At 28.5% G+C, this 20454-nt stretch overlaps 1 protein-coding gene across 1 annotated transcript; it reads left to right on the top strand.

Moving 5' to 3' along the window:
* The first annotated feature begins 6850 nt into the window (after nt 1-6850).
* Nucleotides 6851-9531, top strand: LOC129284362 (zinc finger CCCH domain-containing protein 15-like). The gene is made up of 3 exons (XM_054919819.1): nt 6851-6967; nt 7216-7964; nt 8697-9531. The coding sequence occupies exons 2-3, from the start codon at nt 7236-7238 to the stop codon at nt 9030-9032; spliced, it is 1065 nt and encodes a 354-aa protein (XP_054775794.1). The 5' UTR covers nt 6851-6967; nt 7216-7235; the 3' UTR covers nt 9033-9531.
* Nucleotides 9532-20454: the final 10923 nt, after the last annotated feature.

Here is a 20454-nt window from a genome sequence, read left to right as displayed (position 1 = left end):
AAGAGATAATTACGTATAAATTTTTCTCATTACAATTAATTACTTTTAAGTTTATTGACATTTGAGTTTAATATTATTTTTTTAATAAATTCAATTGTCGATAGATTTAAAAGTAATTAATTATATTGAATTGGACTTTAAAGTAATTTCTTTTAAAAAAAGTCAGTGAAACTTATTTACAAAAATGTCATCAAACCAATTCTTTTTTGACTGGCATAAAACATTGGTATAAAGTACATACACACATATATATTGCACTAGTGATGCTCTCTTCGTGATTTATAAAATTATGAAAGAATTCAAATTCTTTCAACCAAACTGAGATTCAATCACCAAAAGTAGATTTTGGTGGAAGCTACTCCTATCCGAATAGTAAACTAAACGCATAAATTAACAACCTTATAATTGAAGAAGGTTCGATTTAAAGAATATTTTCCCTCATGAAAAATACTAAATCACAATCCTCAAAAGGGTGTCGTTAAGTTATTTCACTCGAGGCAAATAATATATGTGAAAATTAAAGATTTTCTTTAATATGTATAAATTTATAATAATGGAATGGACAAAAAAAAAAACAGAGAGAGAGTTGAGCTTAAGAAATAACAAGAGTACAAAATATATAGCTCCTAAATAGTGTCATTTATTATGAATTTGATTAAACATAATGAAATATAGAGTATATCAAAGTTTGACTAGCTAGGATCGTTTGTGTTCAAACCTAGTAATAATAATACATATTAACGTAATACAAATGATAATGAAGAATGTATTGACAAGTGAATATATATCCATCAGAGATTAGTTATAATAGAAAGGCCTAATTAGCTGTAATGAAAGTGAAAGCTAATCTCACCACCACCATCATTGTTTGTTTCATGAAAACCTCTACCTTGAGAAGAATTGTCTCCCTAACTTAACAACCGCCTCACACTAAACAACAAAGCCTCTCTAAGTAAAAATAAATAAGCAATTAAAAAACTTTATTTCGCTATGGATTAGATTTGACTCAAAATTTTAGGATATGTGTTGTGTGTTATGGAAAACTTATGACAACAACATTTGAAAAGTTCTTTACATGCATGTTTGTTATATCAGTAATCGATCGTTAATAGTTAATTAATTATGAAAAGTCATGCCCTTCATAGATATAAATTGCATGAAACATTTATATTGTATAAGAAAAACGTAGCATATAAATTTCAAAAGCTCAATATGAGTGATAAATGTATTATATATTTATTTATTATATATGATAACTTTCAAATGTAAATAAGAATATTCAATTAATGTGATAAAAAAATATTTCAATTCAAATTTTATGAAGTTATTGCTTTTTTTATTCGCTATCTAGAGCACAAGACTTTATGATTTTTAATATTTTGGGACTTAATTAATAAAAAAATAAATGTTAAATTTCAATATCCCACCCACCATTATTGGCACTTGAAAAATTGAACTAGTTTTAGCGTTATTCAACTATATTTATTTTGTACATAAAAGGATATGTGGGGATAAATATTATTTAGTTTTTACACTGACATATAACCTCTGCTTTACTCTTTTCATCAACTAAACAAGAGTACTTTTAATTTGCTCTAACAACAAATATTTGATTTTGGGGTGACAATGACAAGGAGAGAATATGGACGTCATTGGAGTCACCAAACCAAACAAATTGATAGAGAAGGAATAAGTGAGACGACGAAGAAGTTGTTGTAAATGTGATAAAGAAGCAAAGGCCAAAGCGTAAACATGTTGGTCGTGCAGAATGAAATGAAAATAAAATACATATAATGATGTGTTCTATCTTCCTACAAGATCCGATCAAGGATCGACCACTAGTCCTAATCAAATTATTCATTACTTGAGAAATTGCTATCTTACCAGCCCCTTTATCTTCAGTTTCAAGCATTATTATTTTCCTTCTCTTCTCTAACCGCTACTGTTTCTTGCTTTCTTTTCTGTTGCTGGGACCCTCTTCATGCATATGCCTTTACTCTAAATGTAAAATCTGATCCCCAGCAATCTATTTCAACATCTCACACAATATCATCTGCTCCTCCCTCCGTTTAATATTATATAATGCATTTTTTTTCAAAGTATCATGTTCAAAAAAAAAATTAGACCTTTTAAAGTGCAATTAATAAGATTTTTCTAAAATTGCCTTTAACTAGGGGTGTAATTAATGAAGTTTTTTAATTGAGATGCCACATTAAATTAAATAATTCATTAGAAATATAATTCAATTAACATTGTTTTATAACACTGAACTCAAGGGAATGATTTCGAATCTCTCTTCCTTGAGACAAACTTTTCTAGTATATAGATTTTTACTATTATTTTTTTAAAAAAAATAGAAGTTTATATGAGTTGAATCTTAAAGCTAAATTAATGCTAACTTAAGCCATTACAAATTGCACATCAATGAAGTCCTTGTATAAGCCAGGATATAGAGAACCTATTTAGTTTTGTTCTCATTATTTATGTTTACAAATACTTTGTAAACTAATTTTTTAAAAAAATAAAGTGAAAACCTTGTTTGATTACGTTAATTTAAAAATAATTTTAGAATTAAAAAAAAGTTGATAGAGGTAGTAATAGTGGTTAATGGTGTTAGCCAATAATACTGAGTGATTATAGCAGAGATAATTTACAATAATTAAATATAGTATACTTTAAAAATAAAAAAATGAAAATAACTATAAGATATTTTTTATATTTAGAAATATTTTAATTCAAAGCAAATATCTAAATTATTTTTTATTTTATTACTTTCTTCATTCAAAAATATAAAGCATTTTTTAAAGAGTTAGATGTTAAAAAATATAAAGTATTTTTAATCTTTCAAAATATAATCATTGCTTTTTTTTAAATGCATCTATTAATGAATGACTTTATATTTATCATAAGGTATTTAATAGGGATAAATATGAAAATATAAAATTAATTTAAAAGTAAGTAATTATTTTATTAGAAAGTAAAATTTAATTAAAAATATCTTACATTTTTAAATAAAAAGAGTAAAAAAAATATAAAATAATTTTTAAAAACAAATCAAACAGGTGCCTAGATTTTTGTAGGCTGATACAATATTTTTGTTTTCTGCTACCGGTCCATGTCACATGATTCAAACTTAGAAGAATATTAATAAAAGATTTCTAAAATGATTTAATACTGGAGAAAGACTTGTAATATATAGATATTAATAATTGATAAGTGACAGCTTAAGTTTTAATAAATATTTAATTTGTTCAAAATTTTATTTAATATAAATTATTTTAGTGCGCCCAATGAGGCTGATGCGCTGACAATCCTTAAATTGATAAATTAAAACACATGAATAAACTGAAATCAATTAGACTTGTCTGTAACTGTTATAATTAAGTGATGATCTTTTCTTTTACACAAACATATATTAGAGCTTTCGGATATTGGTACTGTTTCTCCCAAATTTAACCAGCATTCTCAAATCAAAACTATGTACTACATCTCTTCTAAATATAAGATATTTTTTTAAAAAAATTCTATGTTTCAACATATAATTATTTTAATTGGCCAAAAAACATGTGAGGTCTTTAAAATTTTTATCTTTTTTACTTAAAATTTTACTATGAGTACATCAAAATTATTTTCTTCCCATTAAAAAAAATAATTAACGATTAATATGTTGGAAAATGCCTCATATTAAAAAATAAAATTTTCCAAAAATGCCTTATATTTGAAAGAGAGGGTTAATTTTAACCCCCAAAAAAAAATGAAATGGAGGGGGTCAGATTTTTTTTAGTTGAATTCAAATTTAAATAAGACAATATGTGTCTATATATAATATAAAAATTAAAAAATTAAAAAATATAAAAAGTAAAAAAAATTGGCATCATCCAAAAATCCATGAAAATACAACGTAAATAACCTAGCTATACTAGTTTCATAATATATGGTTAGATGCTTGGTTTTAGATGTAATAGAGAATTAGAAAGTAGTTATCAATGTCATCAAGTAGCTACCAATACCCTATGAGCATGTTCAGTTATTAGAAAGGATTTAAATATAATAGATTAAAAAATAAAAATAAAAATAAAAATAAAATAATGAAACTATGAAAAAGATATAAATAAACCATATATGTTTCATGAGGAGACAGCATAATTTAATTTATAAGGTTAAAAGCCGTAATTTATGAAATTTGTGAAGGGTCTAATAATTTTCACCTTTGTAACATGTAATATTGAATTTTATTATACTTATCACTTTATGATATAGAACAAATTGTTTCATTTTCATTTAGGTATAATTCAGAGGGGGGAGCTTCCCTTGAACTTGAAGGAAATTCAAAAAAGGATTATACATTTCACTATTTTTTACCTCTTGATCTAAATATTTTGCACTCTTAGCCTAACTTTAAAAATATTTGAATTCCAAAAGAAATTTTAAATATATTCAGCTGAAACGCAAAAAAATATTGCTTGCCCTGGCTTAAGGTCCTGGCACCACTGATCACATGTTATAACTTGTAAGAAAGCTAGATTATGGTTTCCACACTATTTCTTTATTGATCACCCGGCACATATAAATATGAGAGAATATCAAAAAAGGCTCCCGAAAAAATTTAAAATTTGATAAGAATCTCTAACAAGTAAACATTGATAATTAATAAGTAAAGTTATTATTTTAATAATTATTTAATCTGTTAAAGTTTTTGTCAAGTTTTTTCGAAGATGTTCAATATATCAATTAATGTTAAAATTTGATCTCTAGACTCCACGAGCAGTGCAAGGGAAAAATATCTACAATTATGTTTTATATTTACATTTTTTTAAAAAAAATACCCATGCATCTCTTCTTTTTATGCTTTTCGTCTAGTCCTGCTTCGTATGCATACATCAAAATTGCGTCAAAAGAAAAAGCTATTAATTTGTAACTATATGTATGTTAAAAATATAAAGAATGATTTTTTATTTCAAAATCTGTAATCCCTGCTTGAATAAAAATTTTAACATGTTCTGGTTTAGAATTTATTATTCTCGCAAGTAAATAACAACCTGTTTTGTTTAATATTTATTATCCTATAAACTCTATAATAATTTGGCTCATTGGTAAAAAAAAAATATCTTGTACTTAGAAAATATGAATCATATTTTTAAAAATTTGTGAGTTTGGCCAATTTACATTAATATACAAAGAGTTTATTATTAAAAATTTAAAAATTTATAAAAATTTATCATTAATATACAATAACATATTATAATAAACCGATCATAATACAAAATATAATAAACGTTGATCTGTTTGCTTGATTTGGTCCTATAATTGTATAACATAAATTATATTTGTAAAAGCACCGAAACTATATATATTTTATAGATCTTAAAAAAAAAAAAAAACTCATAGTTGTCATTTGTTAATATTCTCGTGACTTAGCAGTATGAAAGGCTTTTTACGAATTGGGGATGGATGGTTTAATTTTGATTGTAACGTCAATTCATTAATGCCTACCATTCTAAATAAAATTAAAAATGTCAAGATAAAAATTGATAATTAACTTTAAAAAATATAAATATAAAATATATTAATACAATATCATACATTTTAAATATATAGTCAAATCCACTTAATGATAAAATTGTTTATTATTGTTGTGATATCATATATTTAGAGAATACAATTTAAATTTATTAAATAAAATGTAATTTTAAAAAATAAAAAAAATAATTGCATCATATGGCTGACGCGAATTATAATGGATGGAGATCGAGATTTTATAGATGTCCACAAAGGGGCCAAAACCATTTTGTTTATATATATATATATGTATATGTAATGGCTTTACCATCATTTGAGATTCTATAAATTTAAAAAATTTAAAATGTAGGGAAGCACTAGTGATGGCATTACCGTAGATTAATTTCAAACCTTAGGATAGTTATGAAATTCGACTATTCCTCTTGGCACCAAGCCGAGGAGGCACATTCAGTGCTCATGAGGGTGCTTATTACCCTGAAAATAATTTGGACTATTAAGATCTAAATAGTTTAGATTTAAATATATTCTTATTTTTTAAAATAATAAATGTTATAAAATTTAATAAATCTATTAACTATCAATATATAATTCATGTTTAATCAAAGTAGATCCAAATTTAATATTATTCTTTACATTTTTGTAAAGTGATTATATAAACTTACTCAGCAGTGTTTTGAATATGATAGTATAATAAGTTAAAAATTTTGAATTCCAACAATATAAGATAAATCTGTATAATTAATTTACAAAAATTATAAAAAAAATAATATTAAATTTAAACTGATCTAATTAAATATAATAAGTATATATTGATAATTAATATATTTATTTAATATTTTATACATTTTTATTTAAAAAATAAAAATAAAAAAGTACTTAAACCTGAACAGTTTATATTGGGCAGGTTATTTCAGGGTGCCTGAGATGAGCCCAGAATGTGCTCCCTGAGACTACAAGAACCCGTTCTCTCTAGTGAATTGCAGTACGGTGATGGATGGAGTACACTGGGACCCACCACAACAGTTTGGATTCTAGGACCGTCCGATTCAAATCAGCGGTTCATCAGGGGGGAGACGTCTTTTATACAGTGCACCTGCACCACATTGGCTATTTTTCATTCGAGACGAAATTACTAAACAACCCCGGAACGAGATCGTGAGAATACCGATATTTGATGCTTCTCAGCGGGGGCAATTACGGAAAAGTACAATCGAAATTTGCAACGAGCTACGAATACGAATTGTATTCTGTTAGATGGTGTGTTGCGGACGGTTTGTTTTTCGTTTTCTCAGAGTTTCCCTCTCACCAAACACTTCGTGCCCTCCTTTCTTTTTCCCTCCTAACCATGTCCGCTATAAAACCTCGCTCCCACTCCTCTCTCTCTCATATTCGTTTCTCTCTCTAAATAACACAGTGCCAGCTTCACTCGCTCTTCTTGACTGGCAAGGTAATGCTTCCGTCGTTTTCTCTTTCGCCGTTAATCTGTTCGTTTACTCGCTGAATTTTTCTGAGTTGATTTTCTCGAGGTATTTCATTTCATATCTGATATTTCTTGAATTCCGAGATTGATAATTAGCAAGGATCTTTGAAATGGTTGATGCGTTTAATTCGAACAAGTTCTTAGCTAGAGTTATTCAAGATTCGATTGATTTATTGGTTTTCGCGGTTTTGAAATTTTCTTGTTTTTGTTGCTAGTTGAATCTTGTATAGCGAAAATGCATAATAAGGACGCTTGCTCTTCTTCTTCGAATGGCGGAGTCGGTACCAACATTACTGCTTCTGGTCAAGTGCAGTCGAGTGGCGCCATTTATGGTGCCATCTACTCCACTCTGTTTTCTGACAAGCCGTCCTACTCAGCAACGGACAATGGCGACCTCTCGGCTTACCCGTATGAAGGAAACTCTCCCATGAAGTATAATGACTCACCGATTCAGAGTCACCTGTACGACTCCTGCGTCATACAGAATCATCAAGATATGGTGAACCGCCATAGCATGTGCCTAAATCGCCTTGCCGAAACCTCAAAGGAGGTCGAGGCTCTGCGGCAGGAGAACAGCCAACTTCGGGCTGTGAACATGGAGCTGAACAGCCAATTGAGCCTCCTCATTCAGGTTTCGGTCCAGAATCAATTGGATGGCTCCTCTGGTCTTACAGAAGCCTTTGACGTCATAAATGGGTTTCGTGGCTTACGTGTTGCGGACAATTTCGGGGATGGGAAGGAGAACTGTGAAAATTGGACAAAGGATCAAGAGGTTTCGAACGAGAGCCCAACAAGCGTGATTGAGAACAATGGCGAAGTGGAAAGGTTCTCGCTGCCCAAGAGCATATCCGTGAGATCAAATGGGTACTTGAAGGTTGCTCAGGCTTCGACCGGCTCCAGCAATGGAAGTCGCACCAAGGGCGCTGCTCGGCCACGCCCATCTTTGACCCCAACCGATGTCGTTGTAAGAAAACAACATGCTTGACTTTACTGTTTGTTTTATAATATTATCTTCTCCTTCCTGTGATTATTGCTTTATCGTTATTTACCGAACGGATTTGCTTGCTTGGTATTTAGTTGTTACCCTTTCAAACGAAGAAAACATTGCTTGCTTATCTACGTCATTACCTGGTAGCTGCAACGGACAGGGTAGTTTGGTTGTTGCCTCATAAATATATTTGTTGGGGTTTATTCTTTCCTTCTTCATATGCACGTGACATTTTGTTTGCTTGCTTACTAGGTAAGCTTCAATTTTTTGGGATTGCTCATTAACCTTTGGTTTAATTATTAGTGGCCCAACAAAAGTAACTTAATTGTGAACATATCATGTGAACCTTTTGAGATGGGGTGATTGCAAATACATATGAGGACCTATAATACATGCTTAGCTTGTCTCTGGCCAAATTTGCGATCGCGTTATTTGATTAGCATATGATACAAACAGAAGAAATCAGGGGTTGTTCATCAAGGCTTTAAAGATCATTTCATTTGTCCAACGAAGACATTACTACATGTAGCTGAAGACCCAGAATATAACAACGTTTCGAGTTTAATGTAAATAAGTGAATTGGATATAAATTGAATATGCTAGCGACTAAAAAGGGGCTGATCAGCTTCCTGCTATCTCCGTATTTGCTGAGAAATAATCTTTGGTAACTACCCCTGTTTAAATTTTGAATCTCTTCCAATGATACAGCAAAAGGTGTATGTACGTGGAGGGAAGAAAGAGGAAGAGCCTCTGGAGATGGTGGTGTATAACCAAGGTATGTTCAAGACGGAGCTGTGCAACAAATGGCAGGAGACGGGAACATGCCCCTATAAGGATCAGTGCCAATTCGCTCACGGTATTGGTGAGCTCCGCCCAGTCATCCGCCATCCACGCTACAAAACGGAGGTCTGCAGGATGGTCCTTGCTGGCGTTGTATGCCCATACGGCCATAGATGCCATTTCCGCCATGCACTCACTGAACAAGAGAAAGCCATAGCACACGCACAGCCTAATAAGCCCCGGCCGATGAACCTGCACAGATGAAATAACGCCAGTTCAACTGCTGATAACTATGGTGAGAAAGTGTTATATCCACTAAAACAGAATGGTACATAATGATATTCTTGATTGTGTAATTACATACATGGACAGAAATTATAAGATAAGAATAATTAGTTTCATATATACTTTCATTAAGTAGGGGATGAAAAATACAGGAGGCTCTTTCAGAACCTTGAGCAGGATTTTTGGGGACGATATTCATTGTATCTCCATCTTTCTTTTTATTCCTCGAAGTATGAAGTTTGAATTGGACCCACTTACAATTGGTGATCCCAAGGCCAGGCGTGGGAATTGAATATTCGGCTGGGAAAAAGAAGTGCTAATTCATTGTAATGGTGTTGATGTATTCCTTTCAAAGTGAGCGATTTATAATCGGAGTCAGTTATCTTTTGATCGGCCTTTACCCAATCTTTCATAGTTGTTTGATGTTACAAACTCTGGCTTTTAGCTTTATGAATAAATCCTTTTCGTTTGTCTTTCATGAAGTGGTCTGCACATTTTTTTGCCCTCTCATTCTCAATTTATTCTGCCCGCATACGGTATTTTATCTGAAATATTAGTAATAGATTAGAGTATCAGACAAGGCGTGCTTGCAATACTATTTTAGTTTCTTTTTTTTCACTTTTTGTTCTGATATCTTTGTATGAGATACATCGTATTTAAATTTCACATAATTTGCATGATCATTGATCAGCGAAAATTATCATAAAATATATATATATATATATATATTATATTTTCAGTTGAAATTTGAAATTAAATATTCAAAGTACGAAGCTTTTTCGTTGGAAAAGGAAAAAAAAAGAAAAGTTTAAATAAAAGTAATTATTTTATTTAAAGATAAGATTTGATAAAAAATGCAGTACATCTCTATAAGGGGGAGTATGTTGTCTCCTAGATTTTGAGTTGTGAATTTAGGAACTAACGCTGCTATGATTTGAACGAGTAATGGAAATAATGAATTCGATGTAGCGAAAAAGAAATTATTATAATTTTCAAGTCCTTACTATTAATTCTTTAAATAAAAGTATAAAAATGAAATTAAATTTTTTAATATGGTAACAGTGATGGGATGAAGAAATGTAAAAACTATCCTTTTATGTAATAACTTGACAATTAGTAAGTACTTAAACAAATTTAGAGTAATATAGTGACTTCCCTTTCGTTTTGATTAAAATTATAGAGATTTTTTTTCTATTTTCAAAATTTACACTTTAATCTAGTCATTAACACTGTTATGAATATTTTGGTAAAGATTTGAAAGTACTTAATTTTTTATTTGTAATCATGAAAATTTTTAAAATTATTAATTTGCCCTTATAATCTAATTGTCTACTCTCTTTTCAAATTTTAAAAATAATTAAATATGTTAGTATTTAAATAGATTAATTAAAAAATTTATGTTAAAATTAATGAAATTTAAAGAAAAATAAACATAAATTATATTAATTAATTTATTATATTAAATTCTTGTTTCATAAATTTTTTAACTACATGTTTGAACATTATTTTAGCCAATTTATATATATTTATTTTTTAAAAAATACACTAAATAAATACATTTACATAATTAAAAATTAAAAATAAAAATAAAAAATTTTAAAAAAATATGCATTAATTTTTTGGGCAATTTAAATGCTTGAAGACTATATGTTCAGAGATGGTTATTTTGGTTTGACATACGTAATTTAATGGTCAACTGACCATTGAATATATGAAAATAAAATCATAAAAATATAAGAGATGTTTGTATTTTGTAATTATTTATATTATATTAGAAGAGGTTTTGTACAGGTTTCAAAAGTAGAAAGAAGAGATGTGTATTTAAATTGAAATGGAGGAAAGGTTGGGGTACCTTGTTCAAATATTTGAGGACCAGACTATACTTAAATTTTACCCCACAACAAATTTGTGCCTGTTTGAAAATGTTACAAGAATTGATCATTTGTACAGAAATAACATTTTCGAAACAAATACCCAAACACCTTCATTTTTGCTTAATAGATTATCTTGCCCTTAATCACATTTTGCAAAAAGCAAAGAAGAGCTGCCTATTAATTCCAATTCTTGTTATTAGTGCCTGATTGAATTTCAGTTGGATATAATAGATTATGATAATAATTAATTATGTAATAGATTTTAATCATAATTAATTATGTTATAACATAATTTGTTTGAAAACTATTTTTAAAAATTAATTTTAATATTATTTGGATACTATTTTTTAAAAATTAATTTAATAGAATTTAAAATGTTTGAATAATTTATTTAGAATTAATTTTAATTGTATAAATTATCATTAAGAACATTACTTTTTAAAATTAAATTATTGATAAATTTATATCTAATATTATTAAGGTTGTTACATTTTATTAAGAAGTAAAATATATTACTACATATTTAATTAATTAAAAATTTAAATTATGTTAATATTAACATTTAAATTTACGTAACTAAGTAATTCAATATATCTTAGTTAAAATAAACTTAATAAAAGATAAACATTTAATTTTTAAATACTAAATATTAATTTTATAATAACTAATAAAAATGATAATATATAAGCTGATATTTAATTAGAGTGAGACACAGGAGAAGTATCCGCATTTATTCAAAAGTTGGGGTAAACATTATTAAAATTTGTAGGATCAAATTTTTTAAGGAAATGATTTTTCTTGCCTATTAATATTTTATTTATTTTCATTTAATTCTTGGAAAATTACCAAAAATGCCTAATCTTTTAAGTTATAACATGAAAACTTTGTGCCCTTTCTTATAATTTTTTCTTATGTCATTTCTTATAGTTTTCCCTTTTTTTTTCTTTTTTTTTTTTCAGAAACTTTATCCTCCTCGCGTGAAATATAACACTGGTTTTGTCTAATTTTCTTCCTTCTCTTCATCAAAATGATCTCCTCTAATTCCTCACCAGCAACCCATTTCTTTGGACCTCATTGTCAACAAGTTTGTAGCTGTTTAATAGCAGCACGAGTACTTCATTCTCCTGCATGGTGTCTTGGCAGTCCTCCACTCTTCTTCTCTACTTCGTGCATCTAAAGACTTGAAAGATGAGCACACGCTAGAGAGAGCACACGGAAGATTGTTGCCGCTAGTTGTAGTTGGAGACAGCTCGACGGTGGGAAGACGATGGCAAATCTGAGAATGCACAGACACAGAGCGCACGAGATAGCGAGACAGGGGAGACACAAACAAGAACGTGAGGTTGGTCGAAAAAGAAAACGAGAATATGAGAGAAGGTGATATGGGTAGATAAGATTTTTTACATAGTAACAGTAAAAATTGATTTCAGAAAGCTCTGTGAGACAGCTTTATCAAAAAAAAATTTTTAGCTATGTAATTGATTAAGGACAAATACTGGTGTTTGGATAATTTTTTGTAAACCATGGTTTGTCTCCAAATAATCGATTATTTGGGCAAACCAAACAAGTACTCAGTTGCACTTATCAACTGTCAGATACCCTCTTCTAGGCGTCTCTGCTCCTATCCACTCTTACCTCTTCCTCCCATCTCAACACCAAATTGTTTTGAATTATATTATAATATTAATATTATAACTTGTATTAAATTACTAGTATTACATTATAGTGTAATGTAATTTAAATTTTAATATATAATCAGTATATGTGTGTGTTAAGTAATTATATAAGTTTTAAATATATGACTATTATATTTATTTGTTAAATAAATCAAATAAAAATTAATAATATCATATGAATCTTTATTAATATCATATCTCAAATTAATTCTGACTAAATCTTTTAAACATCTTTAATTCTGTCAAAATCAATTTCATAAAAATAATATTCAAATAAATCACATTATACTATAATTAATTATAATCAAAAATAATTTTATTAATTAATTTTTTTATAATTAATTATATATAATTGAAATTCAAACTGGCTCAAACTTATTATATGAGACAACTCGGACAAGGAAGTTGTAAACGAAAAGAAACACAGCAAACCTTTTAAACTCTGTATATGAATTGGGCTTCCCATTGTTTGTTAAAGGATGACCCACCAGCCCAATTAGATATGACAAATCAATAAAATGGGCTGTTACACTAAACATAGCCTCTAACCTATTTCCGTGAATCCACTTGACCTTAACTTGCTCAACAAAGACTGTTTCCTTGACTTTTCACAGACCCATGGACCATGTCTATGTCCACAATCTGAATAGGTTTTTTCACCCAAAAAAACAAAAATAGAAAATGTAAACGTTTAGATCGATCAATTTGATAATAGTAAATAGTAATTAGCACTGCTCTCCTCTGCGGCTTTCTAGTGTGAAGGCTCTTTGAACACTAGAACGCTGCGGATTTTTAGACTGAGAATGTAAAGGAAAATGGACGCGGTAAGAAATTGAGAATGTCATGAAAACGAGCGGTGGAAGACGAGGAGAGTTAGGGTGCGCAAAATATGAAAGATAGATTTACTCTGACTTCCTCAAAAGTATGATGCTTATTCAAAATTATCACAACCCAAACTATCCCCTCAACAACATTATAAAAAAAGTCAAATGCATCACCATGAGTAACTGCATTATTACTTTCAATCATGTATTTAGAGAATTCAATAAATACATCAATTGATTTGCTCATCAAGTTTTGAAAGATAATATTGACATTTTGATTTTGACGATCTTCTATCTAAGCATGACATCTGAGGCCTTATATTCAAATTATATGTATGTATGCATGCATGTATAAAATTTAAGTTTATTTTTATTCTTGAATTATATTTTTAGGATCAAATTAACCTTTTAGACTTCTAAATTTGGATCACCTAGTATCCTGTCACTAAAATGAAACTCCATGTAAATTATGAAAGTGATCGCTTCAAACTTTTGAACTCCAAGTAACCTGTTTTAGATTTTGAATGCATTAATTTAGTTAAAAAAAGTTTAGTAACTAATAAGTTAAGAGTTCTGGCCAAAACAATCAGTCAAACCTGGCAAAAAATAAAATAAAATTGAATAAAATATAAAAAAGTGAGGCTTTTGCAGGTCACACGCGCACCGTCGGGCAGATATCCGTGGGAATGGTGCCACGAATAAAAGTAGCGCTTGGAGATGCGCTTTCTTTTGTCGCCTGCAAGAAACTATGGATTCCCTCCCATCCCGACTTGTCGTTTTACTTCTTTTTTCTCTTTCCCCAAAACGCGTCTTCATTTCGCCAAACAGAAGGGTCGTTTTCGGAACTGAATTTACTTTTTCCCATTACAGAATAACAATAAACAATTGGTCCTTCTCTGGGACACGGCTCACGCCCCACCACCACCGCTATAATAATTGCGATTGCTGGACCTTGTCTTCTCCATCTACGAGACCTATCGGAGAGAATGGAAAGAGAGCAAGCTGGAGGGAGTTGTGGGAATGGGAGGATCGGGAAAACCAGATCTGATTCCTTCCTTCCGATTGGATGGACGGATTTTCTTTTCCTTTTTCCGATTCCACCCATTCCTATCATTCCCTCCTGTTCCTCTCCTTCCTCTTCTTTCCCTCTCTTCTTAATTCATTCCAGATCTGATTCACCAGGTAACCCTCTTCCTCTTCTTTCTCTGCTTTCTTCCTTTTAGGCTCCGATCTGCTCTTAATCTCTTTGATTATTCTTCAACCGTGCTTTCTGCTTTGTTATTTATCACTAATCTCTAGAACGGATCCAATCCGTTACGTGTTAGAGGCAAAGCCGGAGAGCGTTTGTTTGGAGGTTTATTGAGCCAACACCTTTTCACAAATTTTTGGATGTTCGTTCTTGTTTGAGTGAGGCTATGCGGATAATGATTTGGAAATATTTGGTTCTTTTATTAGTAATTAACACATCATGTTGATTCTAATCCTATTTGAACTCCTAATCCTTTATTTTCTCCACTAAGTTAAACGTTTCACTAATTGTTATTGTGAAAACTATGCTCTCACCGGTTTTGGAATAATTGTTGCAAGGTTTCTTCCATGGATACTTCCTCTTACAAACAGGCTTCTGGCGAGAAAATATCACTATCATTTAAGTGTAAAAAAGGTGCTCAAAACCTGACGCTCAAGGTCAATGATGGATGGGGATGAAGAAATAAAAAATAAAAATGTATAACGACGTCAAGGAATAATAAAAACGAAAATATTTATATACTTAATTTTATATATTTAACGTAAGAAATTAAATCATGTCCTGGTAAAAAAATAGAGGGAACTGTTCTGTGCTAAAGCAAAGGAGGAATCCAGCACTTATCTCTCGCTAGAATGAATGAAAAGTCCTAACGCATGATTATAGAATCCTGTTTACATATTCCAGGCAAATGTTATTGCTAAGCAGCAGTGCCTTTTTGGATTGGACTTTGGTGCTGAATTTGGAATTTTGCTTCAATGTTCTAGCGATCACATGACAATAAAAATTAAGAAATTACCCTAAATCTAACGTTCAAGGAAGTTGCAATGGCGGCGGCGGCGGCGGCGGCGGCTTGCACCCATGTCCCAAGCAGGCTGCACATTTAAGATCAGGTTAGAGCCGAACTTGAGGTTTGGTTTAATTTTATATCAGGCTAGACATGGCAGTTTATGGTCTGGTGCAGCCCAGCATAAATCTCGACACTAGACTAAATTAAATCCTTCGAGTCACTAGACTAGTCCTTCAAACCAAACCTTTTTCTGGAAAAAAAAAAATCTAGAGAACAATTTTGAATGGCATACTCAAGAAAAGATGAACGGGTACATAACAACACATCAATTATTACAAATTTGTAACAAAAGTATCACAACTACAAATCAAATAACCAAACCTCTCAAACATATCCACCTTAGATCATGAAGAAAAAGAGCAATTTCTACCTCACTAAACATCTTTACCCACCACCATCAATACAGCGACTGAGAAAAGGGAGCAAAAGCATAGATCAGGCGGCGAGAATGATGAAGTCGATCGTGAAGATAGAGCAAAGGCAAGCTGACTTCATCATAACACTAGGTCAGACCAGCTCAATTTGGTTAGTCTGGTTATTGCATCGGGTTATTTTTTTTTATTTGAATCGGATTGGATCCGACCAGCTTGGGTTATGTAAACCAATGGCTTTTTGGCATAGCCCTAACCTCTAGAGGCAAGAACTGTTCAAGTAATGTTAATTCTAAGGATGTGATTATATATATATATATATATATATCCTTTTTTTGGTCGCTAAAAAATTGAAGTTTTATTATCAGTACAGTAACCAAGTAACGATGAATGGAAATGAAATACAGAAATAGTACTCCTTAACGCCGAAGCTTGACACAACGAGGATGACAGGTAGTGACATGAAAGTTTAATGGTCAATTTCTAAATCCCTGTACACCCTCGCCTTAAACATAGAATAAATAAATGCATGTCTATGTATTCTTGGATTACAATATAAGTTGCTATCTAAAATCATTTTTTAGTTTAAAATATAAGATATTAAGTTAGTTTTATTTTTTTACCGTTCATATCCTTGATTTTTTTTTTATTTCTTATCTTTAAATCTTCCATATTTAAAGATCATACACATCCTACTAGAAAAATTAATGGCATAAATGTAAAGATGTGGACTTTTTATTAAAAAATAAGATTTCAACTAAATTTTTTTTATGAAATTTGAATTAGTTACAATGGCACATTATGATCAGGTAACAATATACTCCTTTCATTTAAAAATATAAGATGTTTTTCACTTAATCTTAAAAATATAAAATGTTTTTCACTTAATCTTATCTTCAATAAAGTAATTACCTTCTTTTAAATTAACTCTAACTTTTTATATTTATCTCTATTAAACACTCTATAATTAATATAAAGTCATTATTAATAAATAATAGGGGTATTTTTGAAAAAAATAAGCAATGATTACACCTCGAAAGATTAAAAATATTTTAATTTTTTTAATATCTAACCTTTTAAAAAATATTTTATATTTTTAAACGAAAAAAATATAATAAAAAAGATATCAAAAAACATTATTTATCAGTAATTACTACTAGTATTGCTTGTCTCGTTTTGTGCAAAGCATGTGAGGTGTGCTATTTAATTAGTGCTTCTATTTTAAATTATAAAATAATTTAATACAAAATTATGTGCATCAACAAAATTCAATAATGATGCTTTACACATTTATTTTTTAAAACGAAAATATAAAAATTTAAAAATTCTATTCATTTAATATAATTTTAAATCTAAATACTTAATTATTATAGTACAACTTTCTCTGCAAGTGGAGGGTAATATTTTCTCCATCTCAAATTATAAGACACTTTAAAATAAATAAATTTTTATGAAAAAATTGATCTTTTAATTCTTTAACTTTTAAATCATTTATAAATTAGTCCCTGAATTTTTGTTAATTTTTTTTCATGTTAGCTTATATCTCACATCAATAAGTAAGAGAATAGTATTTTAAAATAATATATGAGCATTTTTTTATTCCTCTTATTTGATAAAAAAATTTTTAAAAAATTAAAAAATAAGGACCAAATTATAGGTAAATCAAAAATTGAGGGATTGAGTCACAGCGAATCATAGTTGAGGGACTGAGTTACAAGTGAGTTAAAAGTTGAAGGATTAAAAGATTAATTTTTTAAAATTTTATTAATGATATTTTTTTGATATTATTCTTTTTATATATTCTCTCTCTTTAATATTATTTTACAATTAGAGTATTAAATAAAATATATTTTTAAAAATTTATATTTTTATCTTAAAAAATTAATGAGCTTTGTTAGTATATGTGATATTGTTTAAAGTGTCTTATAATTTGGGATAAAAAAAATATGGAAAGAGTATCATTAATAAAAATTTATTTTTGTTTAATTATCTTATTTTGGAAGAAATATTTCGAAAATTGTATTACAATTTAAAATCTAAAATAAATTATATGATTATTTACATATAAATACTGTTGCTTTCTTAAAATTTTATAATGATAATATCATGACATACATAGCTGATAACAATGATTTTTTTTATTTTGATATCAAAAATATCTGACTTGAATTAATCTGATCGATTTAGATAGGTGTATCTCCTACCAAAAATCTAATCAGTACTCGAGATTTATGGTGAAGAAGAATCATCCCATGGCTGGTTAATCAAGAAACTAATGATATTAGCATTGAATGTATACTTTTTTCTATTTAAAAATATAAAATATGTTTTAAATAACTAAATATTAAAAATTATGAAGTATTTTTAATTTTTTAAAATATAATTATTATTATTTTTTTAAAATATTTATATTAATAACGACTTTATATTTATTATATAATATTCAATAAAAATAAATATAAAAAAATAAGATTGATTTAAAAATAAATAATTATTTTATTAAAATAAAATTTAATTAAAAATATTTTATATTTTTTAATTAAAATTATTTATTATTTTATTATTTAGTGAATATTATATTGAAACGTAGGGAATGGGCGGTGGGGACTGGAAGAGATTCGAGGAAATTTCGTGTTGCACAAAAATCTAAAGGAGTGGTTGTCGCGTCAATATTCTTGTCAGTGTTGATTAAAAAAAGCTGGGTTAAAGCAGAACAACTTTTCTGTAAAGGACCGTCCAATATTAACAAATCCACGCAAGTGTAAAAATATTTATCCCCCCATTTAAAAATATAAATTATTTTTAATTAAATTTTATTTTTTAATAAAATAATTATTTATTTTTTAATTAATTTTATTTTGTTATATTTACTCTGATTAAACAATCTATAATAAATATAAAACTATTATCAATAAAATTATTTTAAAAAATAATAATGATTATACCTTAAAAGATTAAAAATATTTTACTTTAACTTTTTAAAAATTACCTTACATTTTTTAATGAAAACAGTGAAAATTTATTTTAATGAGTACAATAATTTTCATTAAATGTAATTAAATTTTTTTAATATTGACTACTAAAAAAAAGTATAGAATATGAAAATATTTATTTGTTTTGCAGAAGTTTCTGTTATTCTAAAATAATGATGATGATGTATGGGTGCTTATTAATTTTATTAAATAGAAAAAAAATTTATTTGTTAAATTCTATTCTAATGAGTTATAACTTCATAGTCAATATAAAGTTATTTTAATAAATTAAAAAAAATAAAGCAGTTAATTTGGATCCAATCCTAATAAACTAAAGAAATATGAACCAAGGGCAACTCCGAATGGATTTAATCCAAATATCAAGATTCTTTTTCATTAATAATAAAAAATTAAATTAGATAAAATTGAATATCTTAATTTTTTTCACATAAAAATTGAAATTAACTTAAGAAAAAAATAAAATAATAGCTAATAATTTAAATATTTAAACTAGCCTATATAAATTTAAAAGCCTTGGGGTTAGACTTGGGTGTATGGTTGGTTTTATAAAGCTAATAATTACTAATATATCATTGTTAATTTAGTGGAAAAAAAGTTTTTAAACATTTTTACATCTTATATTCATTTTATTTTTTAACAATTAATATCAACAAAAACTGGTCAAATTTAATGAAAAGAAAATTATTATATTTATTATAACATGTTCATAAATATTGTTACACTTTTTTTTTTTAATTTAAGATACTTTGTTTCATGAGAAAAAGCTACAGAACATTTTTGCCTTTTATCCCAATAAAATAAAGGAGCAACCTGCCAGCCAGACGAGTCTTCCTTCGTTGGAGAAGCCGCAGGCGTGGCAGACTTGGAAAAGGGAGCAGAAAAAAATGAATATATTCTTTGGAATTTTCTTGTGTGCAAAATCCACACACGTATGTTCCTTTACTCCTATTTATAATATTAAAATAAAAAAATTTATTTATTATATTTATAAGTTAAGTTATTAATTTTTTATTATAATTTTTTAAATTTCTACCGTCCATTAAATATTTAAATTAAAAAAATGTGTGGTTGGTAGGTGAGATGAATCTTTCCAGGAAATTTCGTGGAGCCCTCGTTCTGTCATTATGAGAAATGGTTGTTGGGTTCTTGTCAGCTGTCAGGCTTCATTTAAAACGAATAGTCCCAAACTTTATTAAAGGATGTTGAGTCACGATCAGGATCCTCTCCACGGCAAAATTCTCACCGTCGCTCAGCAGCCAAATCTAATCCGTTCAAATGATCAAAATCTGATTAACAGACATATCCCATGACAATTAAAAGTATATATAAATCATTTATTTTTAAATAATAAAAATATTTTAAAATATCATATTTTCGGTTAAAAATAGATTTAAAATAAATTTTAAATAAACAAGCTTAATATATTTATAAAAATAAGCCTTATTATAGATTTGAACATGATTTTTTTTGTTAAACAAACCATGTCAAAATTTAAACGGGATGGGTTATATGTCTTTGTAAGCCTATTTACTTATTTTAATATAATCAACTTTTTTTGTTCAACAGG

The sequence above is a fragment of the Prosopis cineraria genome, unplaced genomic scaffold (genome assembly GCF_029017545.1).
Source record: "Prosopis cineraria cultivar Desert tree isolate PC_DT_omini unplaced genomic scaffold, ASM2901754v1 PC10, whole genome shotgun sequence".
NCBI classification, from domain to species: Eukaryota; Viridiplantae; Streptophyta; class Magnoliopsida; order Fabales; family Fabaceae; genus Prosopis; species Prosopis cineraria.
Note: the sequence above shows the minus strand (reverse complement) of the source record. Positions and strands in the feature narration are given on the sequence as shown.